The sequence below is a fragment of the Prosopis cineraria genome, unplaced genomic scaffold, assembly GCF_029017545.1.
Source record: "Prosopis cineraria cultivar Desert tree isolate PC_DT_omini unplaced genomic scaffold, ASM2901754v1 PC1, whole genome shotgun sequence".
NCBI classification, from domain to species: Eukaryota; Viridiplantae; Streptophyta; class Magnoliopsida; order Fabales; family Fabaceae; genus Prosopis; species Prosopis cineraria.
In genome coordinates, this window is record NW_026555332.1 from 1,500,857 (window position 1) to 1,517,648 (window position 16,792).

Below are 16,792 nucleotides of genomic sequence, written 5' to 3' on the forward strand. Positions count from 1 at the left end.
TCCTTTTCATAAAAAAACTTAATATCATGCACAAATGTAAAAATAATTACACCATCTATAAGTCTTATAAATCATGACTTCATTCTAATTAATTTTGTGTGTGTTAATTTTGATTAATCTTGCTTTTCTTTCGTTCAATTTTTACTTGTATTCAAAATTTTCAATCTCATTTTTCCTATTTTTTTAAGAAACTTACCTAATTAATCTTTTTTCTTTCTATTTGACTTCATCTAAATTGAGAATTAATATTCCCCTGCATTGCACGGATACAAAATCCAGTTAATTAATAATTAATAAAATAGCGGAAGGCCTGAGACCGGACTACGCCCTGTCAAAGGCAACACAGGAAGCAATGTCTACCAAAACCCCAAGAGGCGAAGAAGGAAGAAGCAATCAAAACTTGTTGAGTGTGGGCCATCATCATCATCACCGTTGCGAATAGTCAATTTTACGGAACAATCTAATTCAAAAACGCTACCTACAACATTCGGTCTTCTTCTCTCAAGTTCTGTTTGAGGATTCTGCTAGGAAAAAAGGAAAAAGGGAAAGACATCACAAGGAGAAGAAAATGAGAATGGCAATGCAGGGTGTTGATCCACTCAGTGAAAAAGCAGCCATGATGAAAGAGTCGCTCCAGAAGAGCCAGACTATCACAGACAAGGTGGTTACAATTCTCGGTTCCTTTGACCACCGTCTATCCGCCCTCGAAACTGCCATGCGTCCAACCCAGGTTCATATTAATCCTTTTTCTTGTTTTTTTTTTAATGCTCAAGCTTCATGTTGGTTTGATTCTCGAGAAAATGTTGGGAAAATCTAGTTACTATAGCCGAGTTTAATTCAAGTTCTGTGTTTTACTCATCGCGGAGGAATTTTAATTTAACCTCCTGGGTTTTCGATTTCGTTTGTTTTTAAACCAGCTAAAGCACGGATCCGATATTTTGATGTAGTTTCTGTTCTGTTCTCTATCTTCTTGTTCACTTTTGGATCCTCTTTTGGGTATATGTTGCAGATTAGAACGCATTCCATCCGGAAAGCTTATGAAAATATTGATAGGACTTTGAAGGCTGCAGAAGTAATATTGGTTCACTTCGACCAATATCGACAGGTTGACACTGTGGCTAGCATTCCATTATACTAGTTTGCTTGCTTAATTTTTACTGTCTGAGACTGAGTCAGCCTGTGATTTGTTTCTCACTCTATCGCTTCCTTGAACTTGTAACTGTGTATTATACTAGCTTGTATGCTTTATTCAAATTAGTTCTCCCTTTCTCAGTGATCAAGGTTCCTAATGGTTTCAGGGTAAAACAATACATACATGAACGGTCCGCCTGTTTGAGTCATACTTCTTTCTAGCTAGCTTAAAATAAGCAAACAAGAATAGAAAGGAGCGTTTTTACAGCTTACGAATAGTAGGATTTGAATCTCTGTTTTTTCCTTCACCATGATTTCAAATCCTGTGTAGCAATTTTTTTTAATATTGCTGCAAAGTGCTTTCTCTATTCTCATGCGTTGATCTTGTGAATTGTTTTATTTTATGTGTAATTTTGATGCCATTATGCTTGTTTGAGACTTATATAATGTGTGTATGTATGTGTTCAATTTTTGCTTTTAAAAGGTAGGATCTTTGCAGCCTCAACCCTATCATTTTAGTCCCCTTTTTGATTTTGGGTGAGTTCTGAACCCATTCTCTGATTGTTCATTACTTTAGAAAACTCTATAATTTTTTCTAATTCTCTGTGTGTTTGGCCTGGTGCTGGGTTTTTGAATGTATGTCTAAGATCTTCATATGTATTTGTACCAAATTGCTTCTGATTTTTTCCTTCAGAACAAAAGAACCTTAATTCCCTCTTATCATGCCAACAAATTTATTTCTAATTTTTTTAACTCCTTATTCATTTCCCTTGTTCCCTTATCTTCTCTTGTGATATGATTTCTTTTTTCAACTTGGATTTTTATTTTTTGCTTTTTTTTTTTTGGCTAAGAAGGAGTTTGTGCGATTTCTTTTGTTATACATGCCTATCTATGCTTGGGCCATCATGGGTTTTTTTAAGGTAAAATACATTTTTTTCCCTTTTGATTTGGACTTTTTCCACTTTTCTACCCTATGGTTCATAAGTTGACATTTTGTTGTCCTGAGATTTACCATGCTATGTAGTCCTAGTACTACCTTATGCTTTAAATTCATCAAGAATCAAATGGAACTCTCCAAATTCTGACACATTTCCTTAAATTTTTCTAAATTTCATCTCAAAATGCACTTTGAAGAACTTGGGGATGTTTGACTGAATGATTAGGCAAGACTTGGGAAGAGAGGAGTTGTAGAGTTTGGGATGGAAGAAGAGATATTTGAAGGATTTAGGAATGTTATTAGGATACTTTAGGTTAGAATGTGAGGCAGGCCAGACTTTCGGGAGTATAGGACTTGCTTGGAAGAGAGGGGTTAGGTTTTCTGTGATGGAATTGAAAGATATTTAGGAGGAAATTGGATGGCAGTTGGATAGAAAGGCAAAAAATATTGGGGATGAGGCATGAATTGGGGGAGTGTAGGGCTCTACTGGAAAGAGATGTGGGGATTTTGTGATAGAATTAACAGTAATATGGGAATTATATAGGATTTGAAGATGAGGGAAGAATTTGGAGAGAGAGGGGTTTACGATTCTGGGATGGAATCAGAGGGATTTGAGAACTCAATATAAACTATAAGAAAGTGCAGTCAGCTGCATGTCTTGGGTTTTATGCAATTGCAGGACTTGTTCTAATTTAGATGGGGTTTGGGGATTTCCATTTGATGTTTGCAGAGTTAAAGTATAGATTAGTGTTGTGCACTTGTGCTAATAGTGCAAACCAAGATAGTAAAATGTTAGTTGTCGAAGCATGAGGTAGCAATGTGTAAATGGCCTAAACCACAAAACATTAAATTACATTTGACCCTAGGCTTGTATCATCATTATATAACTATCATTTCAATTGTCCATGTAGTCCTTTCATTTAATTATATATATGCGTATGTATATTTGATGGGTACCTAAGTAGGATGGGGTTCCGGAAAGGGCTACCCACAGAGGGTTCTGACCGGAAGGAGATCGAGTTAAGTGCTATGGAGTGCAGCCATCAGGATGTTGGCTTTTCATGGGGGCCAATTGATGGAGACTTGGTAGCATGGGATACCAAGTCCCACATTGAATAATATGGGATGCTTAATGGGGTACATAAGCAAGTTGGTTCTCCTACTCCAACAGCTAGCTTTTGGGGTAGGGTTTTCCATCCTTAAGTACCCATCAATATTCCTCAAAAGGTACACACGCATAAAATCTGTTTCCACATTTGCATGTGTTATTATTATTTTTTTTTAAGTATTGTCATTGATCAAATTTGCAGGCAGAGACAAAAATACTTAAAGGGCCACATGAAAACTTGGAGAACTATCTTGAAGCAATTGAAAAGCTGAGAAGCAACATTCAGTTTTTTGGTAGTAAAAAGAGCTTTAAGAGCAGTGATGGTGTTGTCAACCATGCCAATAATTTGCTAGCTAAGGCTATTTCTAAACTAGAAGATGAGTTTAAGCAGCTATTATCGTCTTACAGGTTTTTATTTCTTTGCTTAATGTTGTTGATCTTCTTTTGGCTTCTTCATTCATATTGGACCTTTCTTCCTATTCTCTGGTCAAAATGGAAACTTACTAATGCACATGTTTCTTGCTGATATGTGGAAAATTCTATTTAAGCATGTTACTTTTACTCATACTGTCATCTATGTTATCACAGCAAGCCTGTGGAGCCAGAACGACTCTTTGATTGCCTTCCAAACTCAATGCGACCTTCCTCTGGATCGCCAGGGCATGAGGGTGATTCTAGTAGCAAGAATCCCTCTTCCAATAATCCATCTGACCCGCAGAACAATAATACTGAAGCTGTTGTTTATACACCACCTGCTCTTATACCACCAAGGATTTTGCCTCTGCTACATGATTTAGCCCTGCAAATGGTACAAGCTGGGAACCAACAGCAGTTGCTCAAAATATACAGGTAAACTACTTGCTAACTTGATTGTGTCATTGCCAAAGGAAAAGTTGAAGCTGCTTTATTGGGAATTCTACATTTGTAAAATTGCAAATTAACTAGTGAATATGAAGTTACAATTTTTTTATTAAAACTTCTACCAAGATAAGGCTTGAGCTACTTAGGCTATGCAGTTTCTTCTTCTTCTTCTTCTTTCTTTTTCTTGGTGAAACAGAAGGGCAAAAGCCCACTAACCCCTCTTTACAGGGCTTAAAACTATTTATTCCACTCTCCTCATCAACACTTCCCACTTTGTACATGTTCAAACCATCTCAAACAAATGTCTATCATTTTGTCTTCAATAGATGTTATGTCCTCTTTTGCTTGTATATGCTCATTACAATTCTTATCTTTTCTTGTATGCCTACATGTCCATCTCAACTTTCCCATCTCTGCTACTCATGCTTATGCTCTTGTTCTTCCTTTAAACCCTAACATTCATTACCATTTAACATGGTTAGTTTTATAGCAGTTCGATAAAACTTTTCTTTAAACTTATTAGGTACTTGCCGAACACAAATAACTTTTGTAGCTTTTCTCCATTTGAACTGCCTAGCTTGTATCCTATGTGCAATATCTCCATTAATTTCACCATCATTTTGAATAAATGCTCCCAAATATCTACATGCATATAGACTAGGGGACAATGCATAAACTAAAATATGCATGTTTGGTACGTGCATATGCGCATTCACAAACTCATGTAAACAGCCATAGTTTTCTATGAACTGTCAGCATTGTATTATCTGCTTAGGATGGCTTGTTTAGTGGGATCAATATAGATTATATTAATTTTACTGTGATTGTTAGGATAATCTGTGTCATTATTTTGTGCAGGGATACCCGTTCTACTGTTTTGGAAGAAAGCCTTCATAAACTGGGAGTTGAGAAACTCAGCAAAGATGATGTTCAAAAGCTACAGTGGGAGGTTTTGGAGGCCAAAATTGGAAACTGGATTCATTACATGCGTATTGCTGTAAGTTGTTTGTGGATTTTTTTGGCCATCAAGTTGCTTGTGGATCTAGTTCTGTGGTTTTATGTATTTTCTTTCAAATATATGGTTATGCTTGAATAGGTCAAACTGTTGTTTGCTGGTGAGCGGAAAGTTTGTGATCAAATATTTGAAGGCTTTGATTCACTTAGTGATCAATGCTTTGCCGAAGTGACAACAAGCAGTGTCTCTATGCTTCTTAGTTTTGGAGAAGCAATTGCCAGGAGCAAGAGATCACCAGAAAAATTATTTGTGCTTTTGGACATGTATGAAATAATGCAAGAGCTCAATTCAGAGGTACAGGCTTTTGAAATTCAAATTCATGCAGGCTGCTGCCATCACACTGATGCATATGGGCGTTAATCTTATTAGATCAGTTCGTCAACTTTTTTTTTTTTGCCTTTTTTATTCAATACAGCAACAAGAAGTCTTATTCCTTTGACAACATGACACTCTCTGTATCTCTTGGCATTTTATAGATCGGATTGGTAGCTTGTATACAGTTTCCTCTTTAGATGAAGTGTCATTGGCCTTGTTAGGTTTTGCTGAAAAGAATTGTCAAATTATGTGTCATCCTCCGTGGTTGGCTGAGGGTCGGAAATGACCTGTAACTAATCTTGGGCTTCCAAATATATCCAGTTCTAGACTAGATAGACATTCATGTATCTATTCTGCGGGTGTAGAATTTTCATGTTATTCAAACTTGAGGATTTATCATGATTGCTTAGTTCTTGAGGCTTCAATAGTCTTCTTCCTGAAGTTTAGCTCTTTTGAACTAGTACTGCCATATGAATATTATTCGTTTCTCTTACATTTATTCATGATAAATTAAGTCATCACAATTTTCTTTTATTATTGGATTGAGTCCGCTGTTAGATTTGTTTCCTGACATATTTCATTCAATTTGTATTAGTTATATTTTTACCATGGTGGTAGTGATGTCACTATCACTGGGCAAAGACGTGATCTATTTGGCGTTTTAAAAGAATGCAAGGCTGATTTTGGTTGCTGTATCATATGAGAGGCATGTTTAAATGGCATTACAGTCTTATTGTCAACTTGTTTATCTATCTCTTTGTAGATCCAAACGCTCTTCAAAGGTAAAGCTTGCACTGAAATAAAAGAAGCAGCATTGGGTTTGACAAAACGGCTGGCAAAAACAGCCCAGGATACCTTTGGGGATTTTGAAGAAGCAGTTGAGAAAGATGCTACAAAAACTGCTGTTACAGATGGAACTGTGCATCCATTGACAAGCTACGTAATTAACTATGTGAAGTTTTTATTCGAGTAAGTTCATTGGAGCTGTGCCTTAAAATCCAACTTCTCTTGGCTGAATTATCTTATTATTTCTAGCATTCTATGCTGTCTTCTCTGATTACGAAGCTGTTATTCATTATTGATTTGGCATGCAACCCATATATTTTTAATAATAATTTGGTTCTGTCAATTGCAACCATTGTGTTTGATATAAAATAACAAATAACAAATTTCGGAGTGAGATTCTTCACAAACTTTTTTTGTCAAATTTTCAGTTACAATAATTTTTGAAACAATAATTGGGATGGGACTATACAATGGACTTACTTCTACCTAGCCTCAATTATGAAAACCGTTGCTGTTGTTATGCATTTTAAGTGTGGCTTACGCACTGGGAGTATTTTACACACTTTTGATTGTTTTTAGTTTTTGCCCATTTCAACATCATAGATCTTGAAATATTTAACCCAGCTAAAATCCTCAAAATCTTTGCAGCTACCGGTCCACCTTGAAGCAACTTTTCCAAGAATTTGAAGGTGGCGATGATACTTCACAACTTGCATCTGTAACAATGCGAATAATGCAAGCTCTACAAAACAATTTAGAAGGAAAGTCAAAGCAGTATAGAGATCAGGCTTTAACACATCTATTTCTCATGAATAATATTCATTATATTGTCAGATCAGTACGGAGGTATGTCATCCACATGTTTTGGCTATACTTCTTTGAAGCATGAGAGTTTACTCAGATCCTCAGCTAGTAGTGTAAATTTCCTGGTCATCTTGGGTCAATTTAGGTCTGAAGCCAAGGATTTGTTGGGCGATGATTGGGTACAGCGACATAGAAGAATTGTGCAGCAGAATGCAAATTTATACAAAAGAATTGCCTGGGCAAAGGTACTGTTCTGTTTATTAACAAGGTAGTGCCCAGCATTTCTTAAGTTGCTATTTTGAAGGTTCTTTCTGGTCACCAGAGTTATATTGTTGGAATTCATAGCATGGAACAGTTAAATTAAACAAGGAAGAAAAATAGACCATCCACTTATAAACGTGTTTTGGAATTGTGATGCAATAGAATCAAATGCTGAAATCTCTTGCACTTATTTGATGATTATGCATCAGAGCCATTTCGTACCTCTTTTGAAAATTGCATTTGTCCTTTTTCCTCCTTTTGTGCTTGTACTATGATCTCTTTAGTGGAATGTCATCTTTATTGATTTGTACTTGAGAAGGAGAAATGCTGTGCCTGAATTTGGTTCTTTCCCTTTGCAGATTCTTCAGTGCCTCTCTATTTCGGGCCTTACCTCATCTGGTGGGGGTGGTAGTACTGGAGGTGGAGATGCAGGCAGCAGTAGCGGTGCTTCAAGAGCAATTGTTAAAGACAGGTAGGTTTTAAATTTTATCTCTTTCGAGTGAAGTTTCTATTTATATGTCTTCTTGACATCTTAAGTTAAATTGTGCTCCCAGGTTTAAGACATTCAACATGATGTTTGAGGAACTTCATCAGAAGCAATCTCAATGGGCTGTTCCCGATTCAGAGTTACGAGAATCTCTTAGGCTCGCTGTTGCTGAAGTCTTGTTGCCGGCCTATAGATCATTTGTGAAACGTTTTGGGTGAGTCCCCCTTCCCCTTCTCTCTCTGGTTATTACAGTCAAGGGTGTCTTTTGTGCGAACTAAATCCTCTTTCAGGGTGGCCCTCTTTACCAGCAAAGAGTATGTAGGATTTTACTTATTAAGTACTCTCAAGAGGAATCAAGGCCGAGTTGTAAAGGAAAGATACTATCTCCTCTTGACAATTGAGTTAATCTCATGTTCTCTCTTTTTTAATGCCCCATCAACACAGACGTTGTATACCATCAGTTGATCTAGATTCGTCTATAATTAGGATCATAGCACGTGAAATGATCTTGTTCTCTGCCCTAACACGCATTTTGAAGCGAAATCCGGGTGAAAATATGCAGTCTAAAAAAATAAAGCAGTGAAGAACCTTTTTTTTTTTTTGTGGTTTTGTAAGAACATAAATTTTGATTCTATCCTCGCACCTCATCCTACCAGTAAGATAGTAAACACTAAACAGCCATTTTAGTCTAAAAGTATAACAACCTTTTAGTTGCCTTGCCCTTGAACATCATTCTGTCATGGCATGGTATTTATAACATGTCGTACCCCTATATTTGTGTCAATTAGTTGGCGGTCCATGAATTGCCCATAATTTAATAAAAAGAGCCGTACTATTTACATTTTTTATCAATGTTTTAGTTTTTGTGCTTCTCAGCTTCCTTTGATGCATATATGAGAACATTGTTACAGGCCGCTGGTGGAGAATGGAAAGAATCCTCAGAAGTACATAAAATACACAGCAGAAGATCTAGAGCGAATGTTGGGTGAATTTTTCGAAGGAAAAAGCGTGAACGAAACGAAGCGATGAAGCTGACCTCGCCGAATAATTTAATAAGGTAGGCTTGTTTAGCTTGTTCTTGATGATATAGAGGTTGATACTCTTGAGGGTACGGTGTTGCAGTGGAAGTTCATAAGGAAGAAGGCAAGATGCTGATTGCTAAAGATATAGTTTTTGTACGTAGGAGCTGTTAAAAAATACTTAGTGAGTTTGAATGCCTGTTCTGTATTGTCTGTATAGTTCATTTTTAGCCCTACGTGAGATTGTAGTTTTCCGGGTATATATCGTCTAATATGATGACTAAGAATTAATATTCAGGATTCTTTGAAACAACTTTTAGAAAATAACATGATAGCAGTGGGGGGATAAAAATTTCATCTTTTCTAGATTTTTTAAATCTGCTGTGATGTAAGATTATTTTCCGTACTCTTGCAATATTCATGTAGTGTTTTCATTTATATGTCATGTAATCCAACCATTTTATTCGAGTTCAAACATAATATTCGAAGATAGCTAACTTTTTAATGCAGCGAAAGCCTGTTGCAATGATCATATGTAAACTCTGGTTAATTTTTTTTTTTTGGATGTAGTTTTCAGTATTTATTAAAAAAAAGCAACTTTTTATCAGAATGTATTAGTCTATTAGATGAGACAGAGTTGTGAGATTAGTTATATAAATGTCAACATCAATTAGTTTTAATAAAAAAATAAGTCCATCTATCTATCTATGTATTTACTTGTATAGTAAAGTATAATGAGATTTCGTTGTACGTACACAGTAAAAATGTTTTTCACTGTATGTCTACAGTAAAATATCATTTTACTGTTTTCCGAACAAAGAGATAATTAATTCATAAATCCATGTAGTTTCACCTGATTTTGAATTATATTTTGTAAATAATTTGCTTGAATAGCCTTTGGATGTAATTCTCTCAATATTTATAACTAAGAGAACTTTAAGATTCAATGCTAAGAAAATAAATTAGAGGGATTTAATTTAAAATTAGGTGAAGCTATAAGGATTAATGGATTAATTTTCTCTTAAATAAATAATATTTAAAATCAATTTTTTTCCACAAAATTAATAGCATAGGAAAAATTATTTTTAAATCATTCTTAAGATAACATTTTGTAAATAATCTTTTAAAATTTTAAAAAAATGTTATATTTTTAAATTTAAATTAAAATTAGCCATTAATTTTTAAAATCACTCCTAAATATATAAGCTAATAAATTTTAAAATAAAATGTGCGGTAAAATGTTTTAATTCATTTGGGGCGACAATTTATTGAACACTTTTGTTCACATAATTATTTACAATTGAATTTAAATTGTACATAAATATAAAATAGACTAAGATGGTATCTATATTTTCAATATGTATAAAAATAAAGAATTTTAAAATAAAACTAGTACTTTTTTTGTATTTATAACATGCACAATATCATAAATTGTTAACTATATGTTTTTATTAAATAAAAAAAACTACATGTTTTTATTTGTTCTTTTATTTTAATAGGTGGATGTGATAAATTTTTTAATCAAATATGCAATTTAGATTTTTAATATGACAGAGATAATAAATTACAAAATAGAATATGCAATTTATATTTTTATGTTCTTTTAAAATTACTTACTTTTTATTGACTTGTGAACACACATGGTGTATGAAATAGTAAGTTTCACAATAAAATATATTGTTTAAGCTTTTTAATATGCTTGTTTTAACAAATTGTTAAGTATGTTTTTTCTTTCCTTCTGATACTAGGCCTTTGATCCAAATTAATTCAGTCATAGTTTGCTAGCACCTAAATAATTCTATGCATATTGTTATTTAGACTAGATTTTAAGTGGGCAACACTTGTATATTAATATACTTTTATCTATTCAAATCAAGACATGAAAATTTTAATATGTTCATAATATTAATAATAAGAACTTGTTATAGAATAAATAATTGATAAAGAATACACACCTCATATAAAAGTTAAGTATATAAATTTTTTTATTTTAAATTACACCAATGAAGTATTATGAAAGAAAATAAAATGTCATTTATATTTTCAAGAAGTGCACGAATAAAAAATTTAAATCAAAATACATTATTTTGTATATTTTAATATGCACCGGCAATAACTTACAATGTTTTTGCACTTTTTAAATTAATTTTTTAAGATAGTAAATTGGATAGTTGTTATCAAAAATTTTTAACATATCGTTTATATTTCAACGAGTTCATTTTTAAAAATGGAAAATAGGATTAAAATGTTTTAATTTAATTTTTATTTTTCTTTTAAATTATCTCTTTATTGAAATCTTTTAACCTCACTTGTCTATTTTTTTGAACTGAACTCACCAAAATCTCTCCTTCATCACTTTTATAATTTTTCGTATTTAAATTAATTTATTTTCTTATATTGATACACTTTTATTTATTTTATAGTATCTTGATCACTAGTGTGTCAGTATCATCCGATTCAATACATCCCGTGTTACAATGATAAAAATTTTATGTAGACTTAGTCTGTTCCATGCCTAATAGCAAGCAGACTATACCAAGTGGTACACTAACTTTAGTATTATACGTGCTCTTTTAAAGATACTTTTTTAATTAGAAGTTCTTTTACCAATCATTTTATGACTTTTTAATACTTTGAGATTTAGGTTTAATATTTTGTCGAAAAAAATTTAGTTTGAATACAATAGGACGCCCTTTTGGAGATTAAGAATTCAAGACACACATAGATTTATATCGTTATTTAATAATAACGTGGTATCTTAGTTTTGCTTCATGAATCATTTTTCAGATGAAGAGACTTTACTTTTTAGGAATCAATTTTTTTAAAAGAAATAATGGATAAATTGAAAAAAAAGCGAACAAATTATCTCCTAAACCTTGAGTTTAATAATATTATAGATCCTAAATTTATTTATTATGTAAATTATTCTTTCTATTTTAAAAAATAATATGATTTAGTCATTGCTATTAATAAAAGTTAACTTTAATTATTAATTGATCAAAAATGATATAAAATAATCTCAAAAATTATAAAAAAAAACTTTTTTTTGTGTGCATAATTCTCTTATTAAAAATAATCTTATTTAAACTATATTCATATATTAAATGCTGACACATCTTTTGTGAGAGTTTGAATTTCTTTTTTATTGCATGCATAAATATATTTTTATCAAAAGTAATCTTATTCGAGTTCTACTTAGATTTATAAAAATGTTTGATTACAAGCAAAAAAAAATCATAAAAGGTCATAATTTTTGATTGATTGAACTCAAAGTCCTCAAAACCTTTATAAGCTGAGAGAGTCTAGCAGGAAAAACAAAATCTCAAACTAAATAGAATTCCATGTTTGAGATCACAGATCCCTAGAATCCAGAGTAGCCTGATGCATATGATGATAGAGTTGGGAGTAGTAATCATTTATGAAAGTGGAAAGAGAGGCAAGGACGTGAATGATGCAAAACACTGTAATGCACATTGATAATTCCATCAATCATTCAAGGCATTATTATTTAGTATTTTGCAAATGGAGTGCTTGGTGGTGTTTGTGTTGGTGGTTCCTCGAGACTATAAAAAAAAAAAGAAAGAAAGAAAGAAAGGCCTGTCCGTTCAAACAGACAAGCGTCCTCTGTCTCTTTTTCCTCGTTCTTTGCGGAATAATCTCCTTTTCCTCCGCTTTCTCTTTTTCTCTTTCTCTCTTTTCGTTTTTTTTCAGCTTATTCTTAACTAAAGCCATTATTCCCCTTCCTTCTCTTCAAACCTTGTTTCTTTCCCTTTGTTCTTTTCTACTTCCCTCCCCCACTTTACATTATCCTCTCCCCTTTACACAATCACTCTTCCTGCTCTTCCACCTAGGTAAAAAAAAAAAACATTTTTAACTAATTTTATTTATAAATCATCTCATCAATTTTTAATCAATTTTTTTTGTTTTTACTTCTTAAATAGTGGTGAAACAAAGTTTAATAGAAATAATGAATTTTAAGATTTTTTTTGGATAAATCATGTTAATGATGGGAGTATATAAATTAGTATTATACATTTATACTCCTACTCTGAGAGAGAGAGAGATAGATTGAGAGAAAGATAAAAGCTGTATTCATCCATCACATGCAATCCACTTTCCCATACAAAGCCAAAATTTCCCTCACTTGCAAGAAAAGCACAAATCCCACATCAAATCTCTCTCTCTTGCGTCCTATAAACCACCACGCTTATCTCCACCCCTCTCTTATTCTCCATATCACTCACTATCTTCTTCTCTCTTTCCAACCGCTCATTCATCTCAACTTCTCTTAGTTTCACTCTCTCCTGTTTTTGTGTGTGTGTATATATCTTCAATCATCAAATCACTCTCACCTTTGTCTGTGAGCTAGCTGTTGCTGTTCTTGCTGTTGCAGAAGCAAAGTGTCCTTGTCGCCATGAAGCCAGCTCGTAGATCTTCCTCCTGAATCCTATTACTAATCAACTAGCTTGGGCTCTCTTGTTGAGCACCTTTGTGCGAGCTGTTCTGCAGGTTGTAAGTAGAGTCACAACTCGGTGAAGAAGAAATTAAAGAAGATGAGGGCGGGAATTTGCAGCATACAGCTTCAGGCTCTGACAGCAGAGGCAGCAAATGTTGTGAAGCAAGCTGTGAGTCTAGCCACAAGGCGTGGCCACGCTCAAGTCACACCTCTCCACGTGGCAAGCGCCATGCTCGCCACTTCCGCGGGTCTTCTCCGAAGAGCTTGCTTGCAATGTCACTCTCATCCTCTCCAATGCAAGGCCTTAGAGCTTTGCTTCAACGTGGCCCTCAATCGCCTGCCCGCGTCCACACCGAGTCCACTCCTGGGTCCTCACTATAGCACCCACTGTAATTCCAATAACACCCCTTCTCTTTCTAATGCCTTGGTGGCTGCTTTCAAGAGGGCCCAATCTCACCAGCGACGTGGCTCCATTGAGACTCAAAACCAACCCATTCTGGCTCTCAAGATTGAATTAGAACAACTCGTAATCTCCATTTTAGATGACCCTAGTGTTAGTAGGGTCATGAGAGAAGCTGGTTTCTCAAGCACACTTGTGAAGTCCAAGGTGGAGCAATCTGTCTCAGTTGAGATTCCCTCACAGCAACAAAACACAACAGCTAAGTCTAAACCTCCTCCACAGGTTGTCGGTCACTTTGAAGGCTCGTTAGTTTTAAAGCCTATTAAGAGGGACAACGACAACAGCAACAACGTTAACAATGACGATGATGTGGAAAGTGTAGTGAGTGAAGTGTTGAACAGGAGGAGGAATGTGGTTGTCGTGAGTGAGAGTGTGGGTAATGCTGAGGGACTAGCTAGAGGAGCGATGGAAAGGATTGGGAATGTTGTGCAGGTTGTGAGTATTCCTCTTGTGTCTTTCAGGAACATTAGGAAAGAGGAAGTGGAGAGGAAGATTCTAGAACTGAGGTGTCTTGTGAAGAGCTACATGGGAGGAAGTAGTAGAGGGGTTGTGTTGTATTTGGGTGACTTGAAGTGGTTGTTTGAGTTCTGGGAAAGTCATTGCTGTGCTAATAATCATCAGCAAGAAATGATGATGATGATGAAGTCTTATTGCTCAGTGGAGCACATGGTTATGGAGGTGAAGAGATTGGTGAGTGCAAGTGGTGGTGGAGAGATGAGTACTGGTAATAGGGTAAGCCTTATGGGGATTTCAACTTTCAAAACATACATCAAGTGTAAGACTAATTGTCACCCTTCATTAGAGACTCTTTGGGAGCTTTATCCCTTCAGAGCTCCTGTCCCCAGCCTCAGCTTGAGCTTGAATATTCACAGGTAATAATTATTTAATCATCTCTTTAGTTAATGTGTGTGTGTGTGTGTGTAACTCTTCGTCTTTGTTGTCTTTATCAAATATCTCAGATGTTTTGTTTTGTTTGTGGGTATAAGTAGTGAATCTTACTTTGTTTCTTTTTGCTTAATTCAGAGATTTGGAAGCTCAAGATGGGTGTTTTGAAGATGAATCGTCAGTGAGAAAGAATCTAACTTGTTGCAGAGATTGCTCAGTGAGTTTTGATAGAGAAGCTCAAAGCATTATCAACACTAGCAGATTAGCCAAGAAAGACTGTTCTGGTACTACCATGTCTATTTCTTCTACCTCGCGCTTGCCAACTTGGCTCCAAAATTGCAAGCAAGAGAAAAGAAGCCATCCATTAGACGATCAGGTATTAATTTTATGGATGCTTTCATTTTATTATATATTACTTATTAAGTCCAGTTAGTAGACTTTTCACACCGGGTCAAGTCCGGCTTACTCCAGATTTAATTCATATAAAGCTTGGGTGACTGATTCGTTATCTTTAATAATGGAGCAGGACAAAGGGAGGCTGAGGGATCTGTGCAAGAAATGGAACTCCTTTTGCAGTACAGTTCACAGGCACACTTGCAACATGCAGTTGCTTTCGGAACCAAAAGAAGCAGCAAAATCAGAATGCGAGTTGTACACAGACGACGTCGTTTGCTATGAAAGCAACAACTTAATCATGTTCATGCCAGACAATAATAACAACAAGCCAGATCTTCTCTCAAACCCAAACTCAAGCCCCAACTCAGCTTCTTCAAGCGAAGCCATGGATGGCTTGGACAGCACCCACATGTTCACTGAGCTTAACGAAGAGAATCTCAAGATTCTCAGTGATTCCATGGAGAAAAAGGTATCTTCCAAACATAAACACGTTGTTCATGAGATTTCAAGCACTGTGCTTCGTTGCAGATCAGGAATATCATCGAGAGAAAATAGGAAGAAGAGACAGGACACATGGATGCTGTTCCTGGGTGATGACTGTAATAATGAAGAGAAAGAGAGTGTCTCGAGGGAGCTAGCAAAGACCGTGTTTGGTACGTACACGAATTTTATCACCATTAATGGTCTCAGCAGTCCTGTCTCTTTATCTTCAGATGATCAGAAAATGAAGAAGAGAAAACGAACAAATGATGACGACAATGATGACGAGAGGACTTTTCTGGAGAGATTTGGAGAAGCACTGAATGAAAACCCTCACAGGGTGTTCTTCATCATCATGGAAGATTTGGATGAAGCTGAAGAAGAAGCTTTTAGAAAGAGTAGTATTAAGGAAGCGATTAAAAGTGGAACTGTGAGACTTAATGGTGAATTAATTCCTCTGAAGGATGCCATTGTTATTCTGAGCTGTGAAAGAAGCTGCCATTCTTGTCCTCTAGAGAAGAAGATCAAAGATGATCAGAGTCTCTGCTTGGATTTGAACATAGCCATTGATGATGGAGAATATTGCACCAGAATTGGGGTTCAAGAACTCGTTGATAAGCAGATTATTTTTAACACACATGAAACTCTGATAGGAGATGATCAGGAAAATTAATTTTAGATTTAGTTTGATGATACCTTTTCTTTGTTTTTTTTTTTTTGGTGTTGTTGTATTGATTTTCGGTTACTGATCTTGGCGGGAAAAGAAATTAAGACTTGAAATGCAATTTGTTATATGATATAGATTTCAATTAGGGATATGATGCCATTGTGGATAAGTTAATGTATTGTATGATCTTATTCTGAATGTATAATATATGTGTTGCGCCTGTAATTCAAATATATATACTCAATATGTTTTCTGGTAATTGGTCTTTTTTTTTTAATCTCATCTCAAGAAATATAAGTTAATTAGTAATTAAGTGGTGTACATGAACTCTCATGATTTCATTCAGATCGAATCAATTAAAAGTGAGAATAATAACAAATGGCCCATATTTTTTAATATCATGCTCATGCCCATTAGTTCCTACTGTCTGCATGATCTCAAATTTCTCTTTAAAATAATTTTAAACGTACGTACACAGGTACACTTTTTCTTTTTACTTGGATTTATTTAAGATTTTATTATTCAAGTTGATGGCACGGGCAAGCTATTCTTATACCAAGTCAATATTTATACTCCTTTCATCTCAAATTATAAAATATTTTTTGAAGAGATTTGACGTCTTAAAATATAAGACACTTTAAGACGATTAAAGTTTTATTAAATAGGTTTAGTGTGATATTATCATCTCTCTCTCTCTCTCTCTATTTGATAATTAAGAATAGAT

The 16,792-nt window shown here is 34.6% G+C and overlaps 2 protein-coding genes across 2 annotated transcripts; both read left to right on the plus strand.

The window, feature by feature from the left end:
* The first annotated feature begins 318 nt into the window (after nt 1-318).
* LOC129289501 (exocyst complex component EXO70A1-like) lies at nt 319-9,229 on the plus strand. Its single transcript, XM_054926273.1, has 12 exons — nt 319-730; nt 1,010-1,105; nt 3,379-3,584; nt 3,765-4,025; nt 4,896-5,034; nt 5,134-5,346; nt 6,131-6,336; nt 6,802-6,999; nt 7,103-7,202; nt 7,578-7,690; nt 7,773-7,919; nt 8,617-9,229. The coding sequence occupies exons 1-12, from the start codon at nt 569-571 to the stop codon at nt 8,732-8,734; spliced, it is 1,959 nt and encodes a 652-aa protein (XP_054782248.1). The 5' UTR covers nt 319-568; the 3' UTR covers nt 8,735-9,229.
* Nucleotides 9,230-12,950: 3,721 nt separating this feature from the next.
* Nucleotides 12,951-16,327, plus strand: LOC129306409 (protein SMAX1-LIKE 3-like). The gene is made up of 3 exons (XM_054947016.1): nt 12,951-14,512; nt 14,664-14,901; nt 15,052-16,327. Exons 1-3 carry the CDS (start codon nt 13,278-13,280, stop codon nt 16,072-16,074), a joined length of 2,496 nt encoding a protein of 831 aa, XP_054802991.1. The 5' UTR covers nt 12,951-13,277; the 3' UTR covers nt 16,075-16,327.
* Nucleotides 16,328-16,792: the final 465 nt, after the last annotated feature.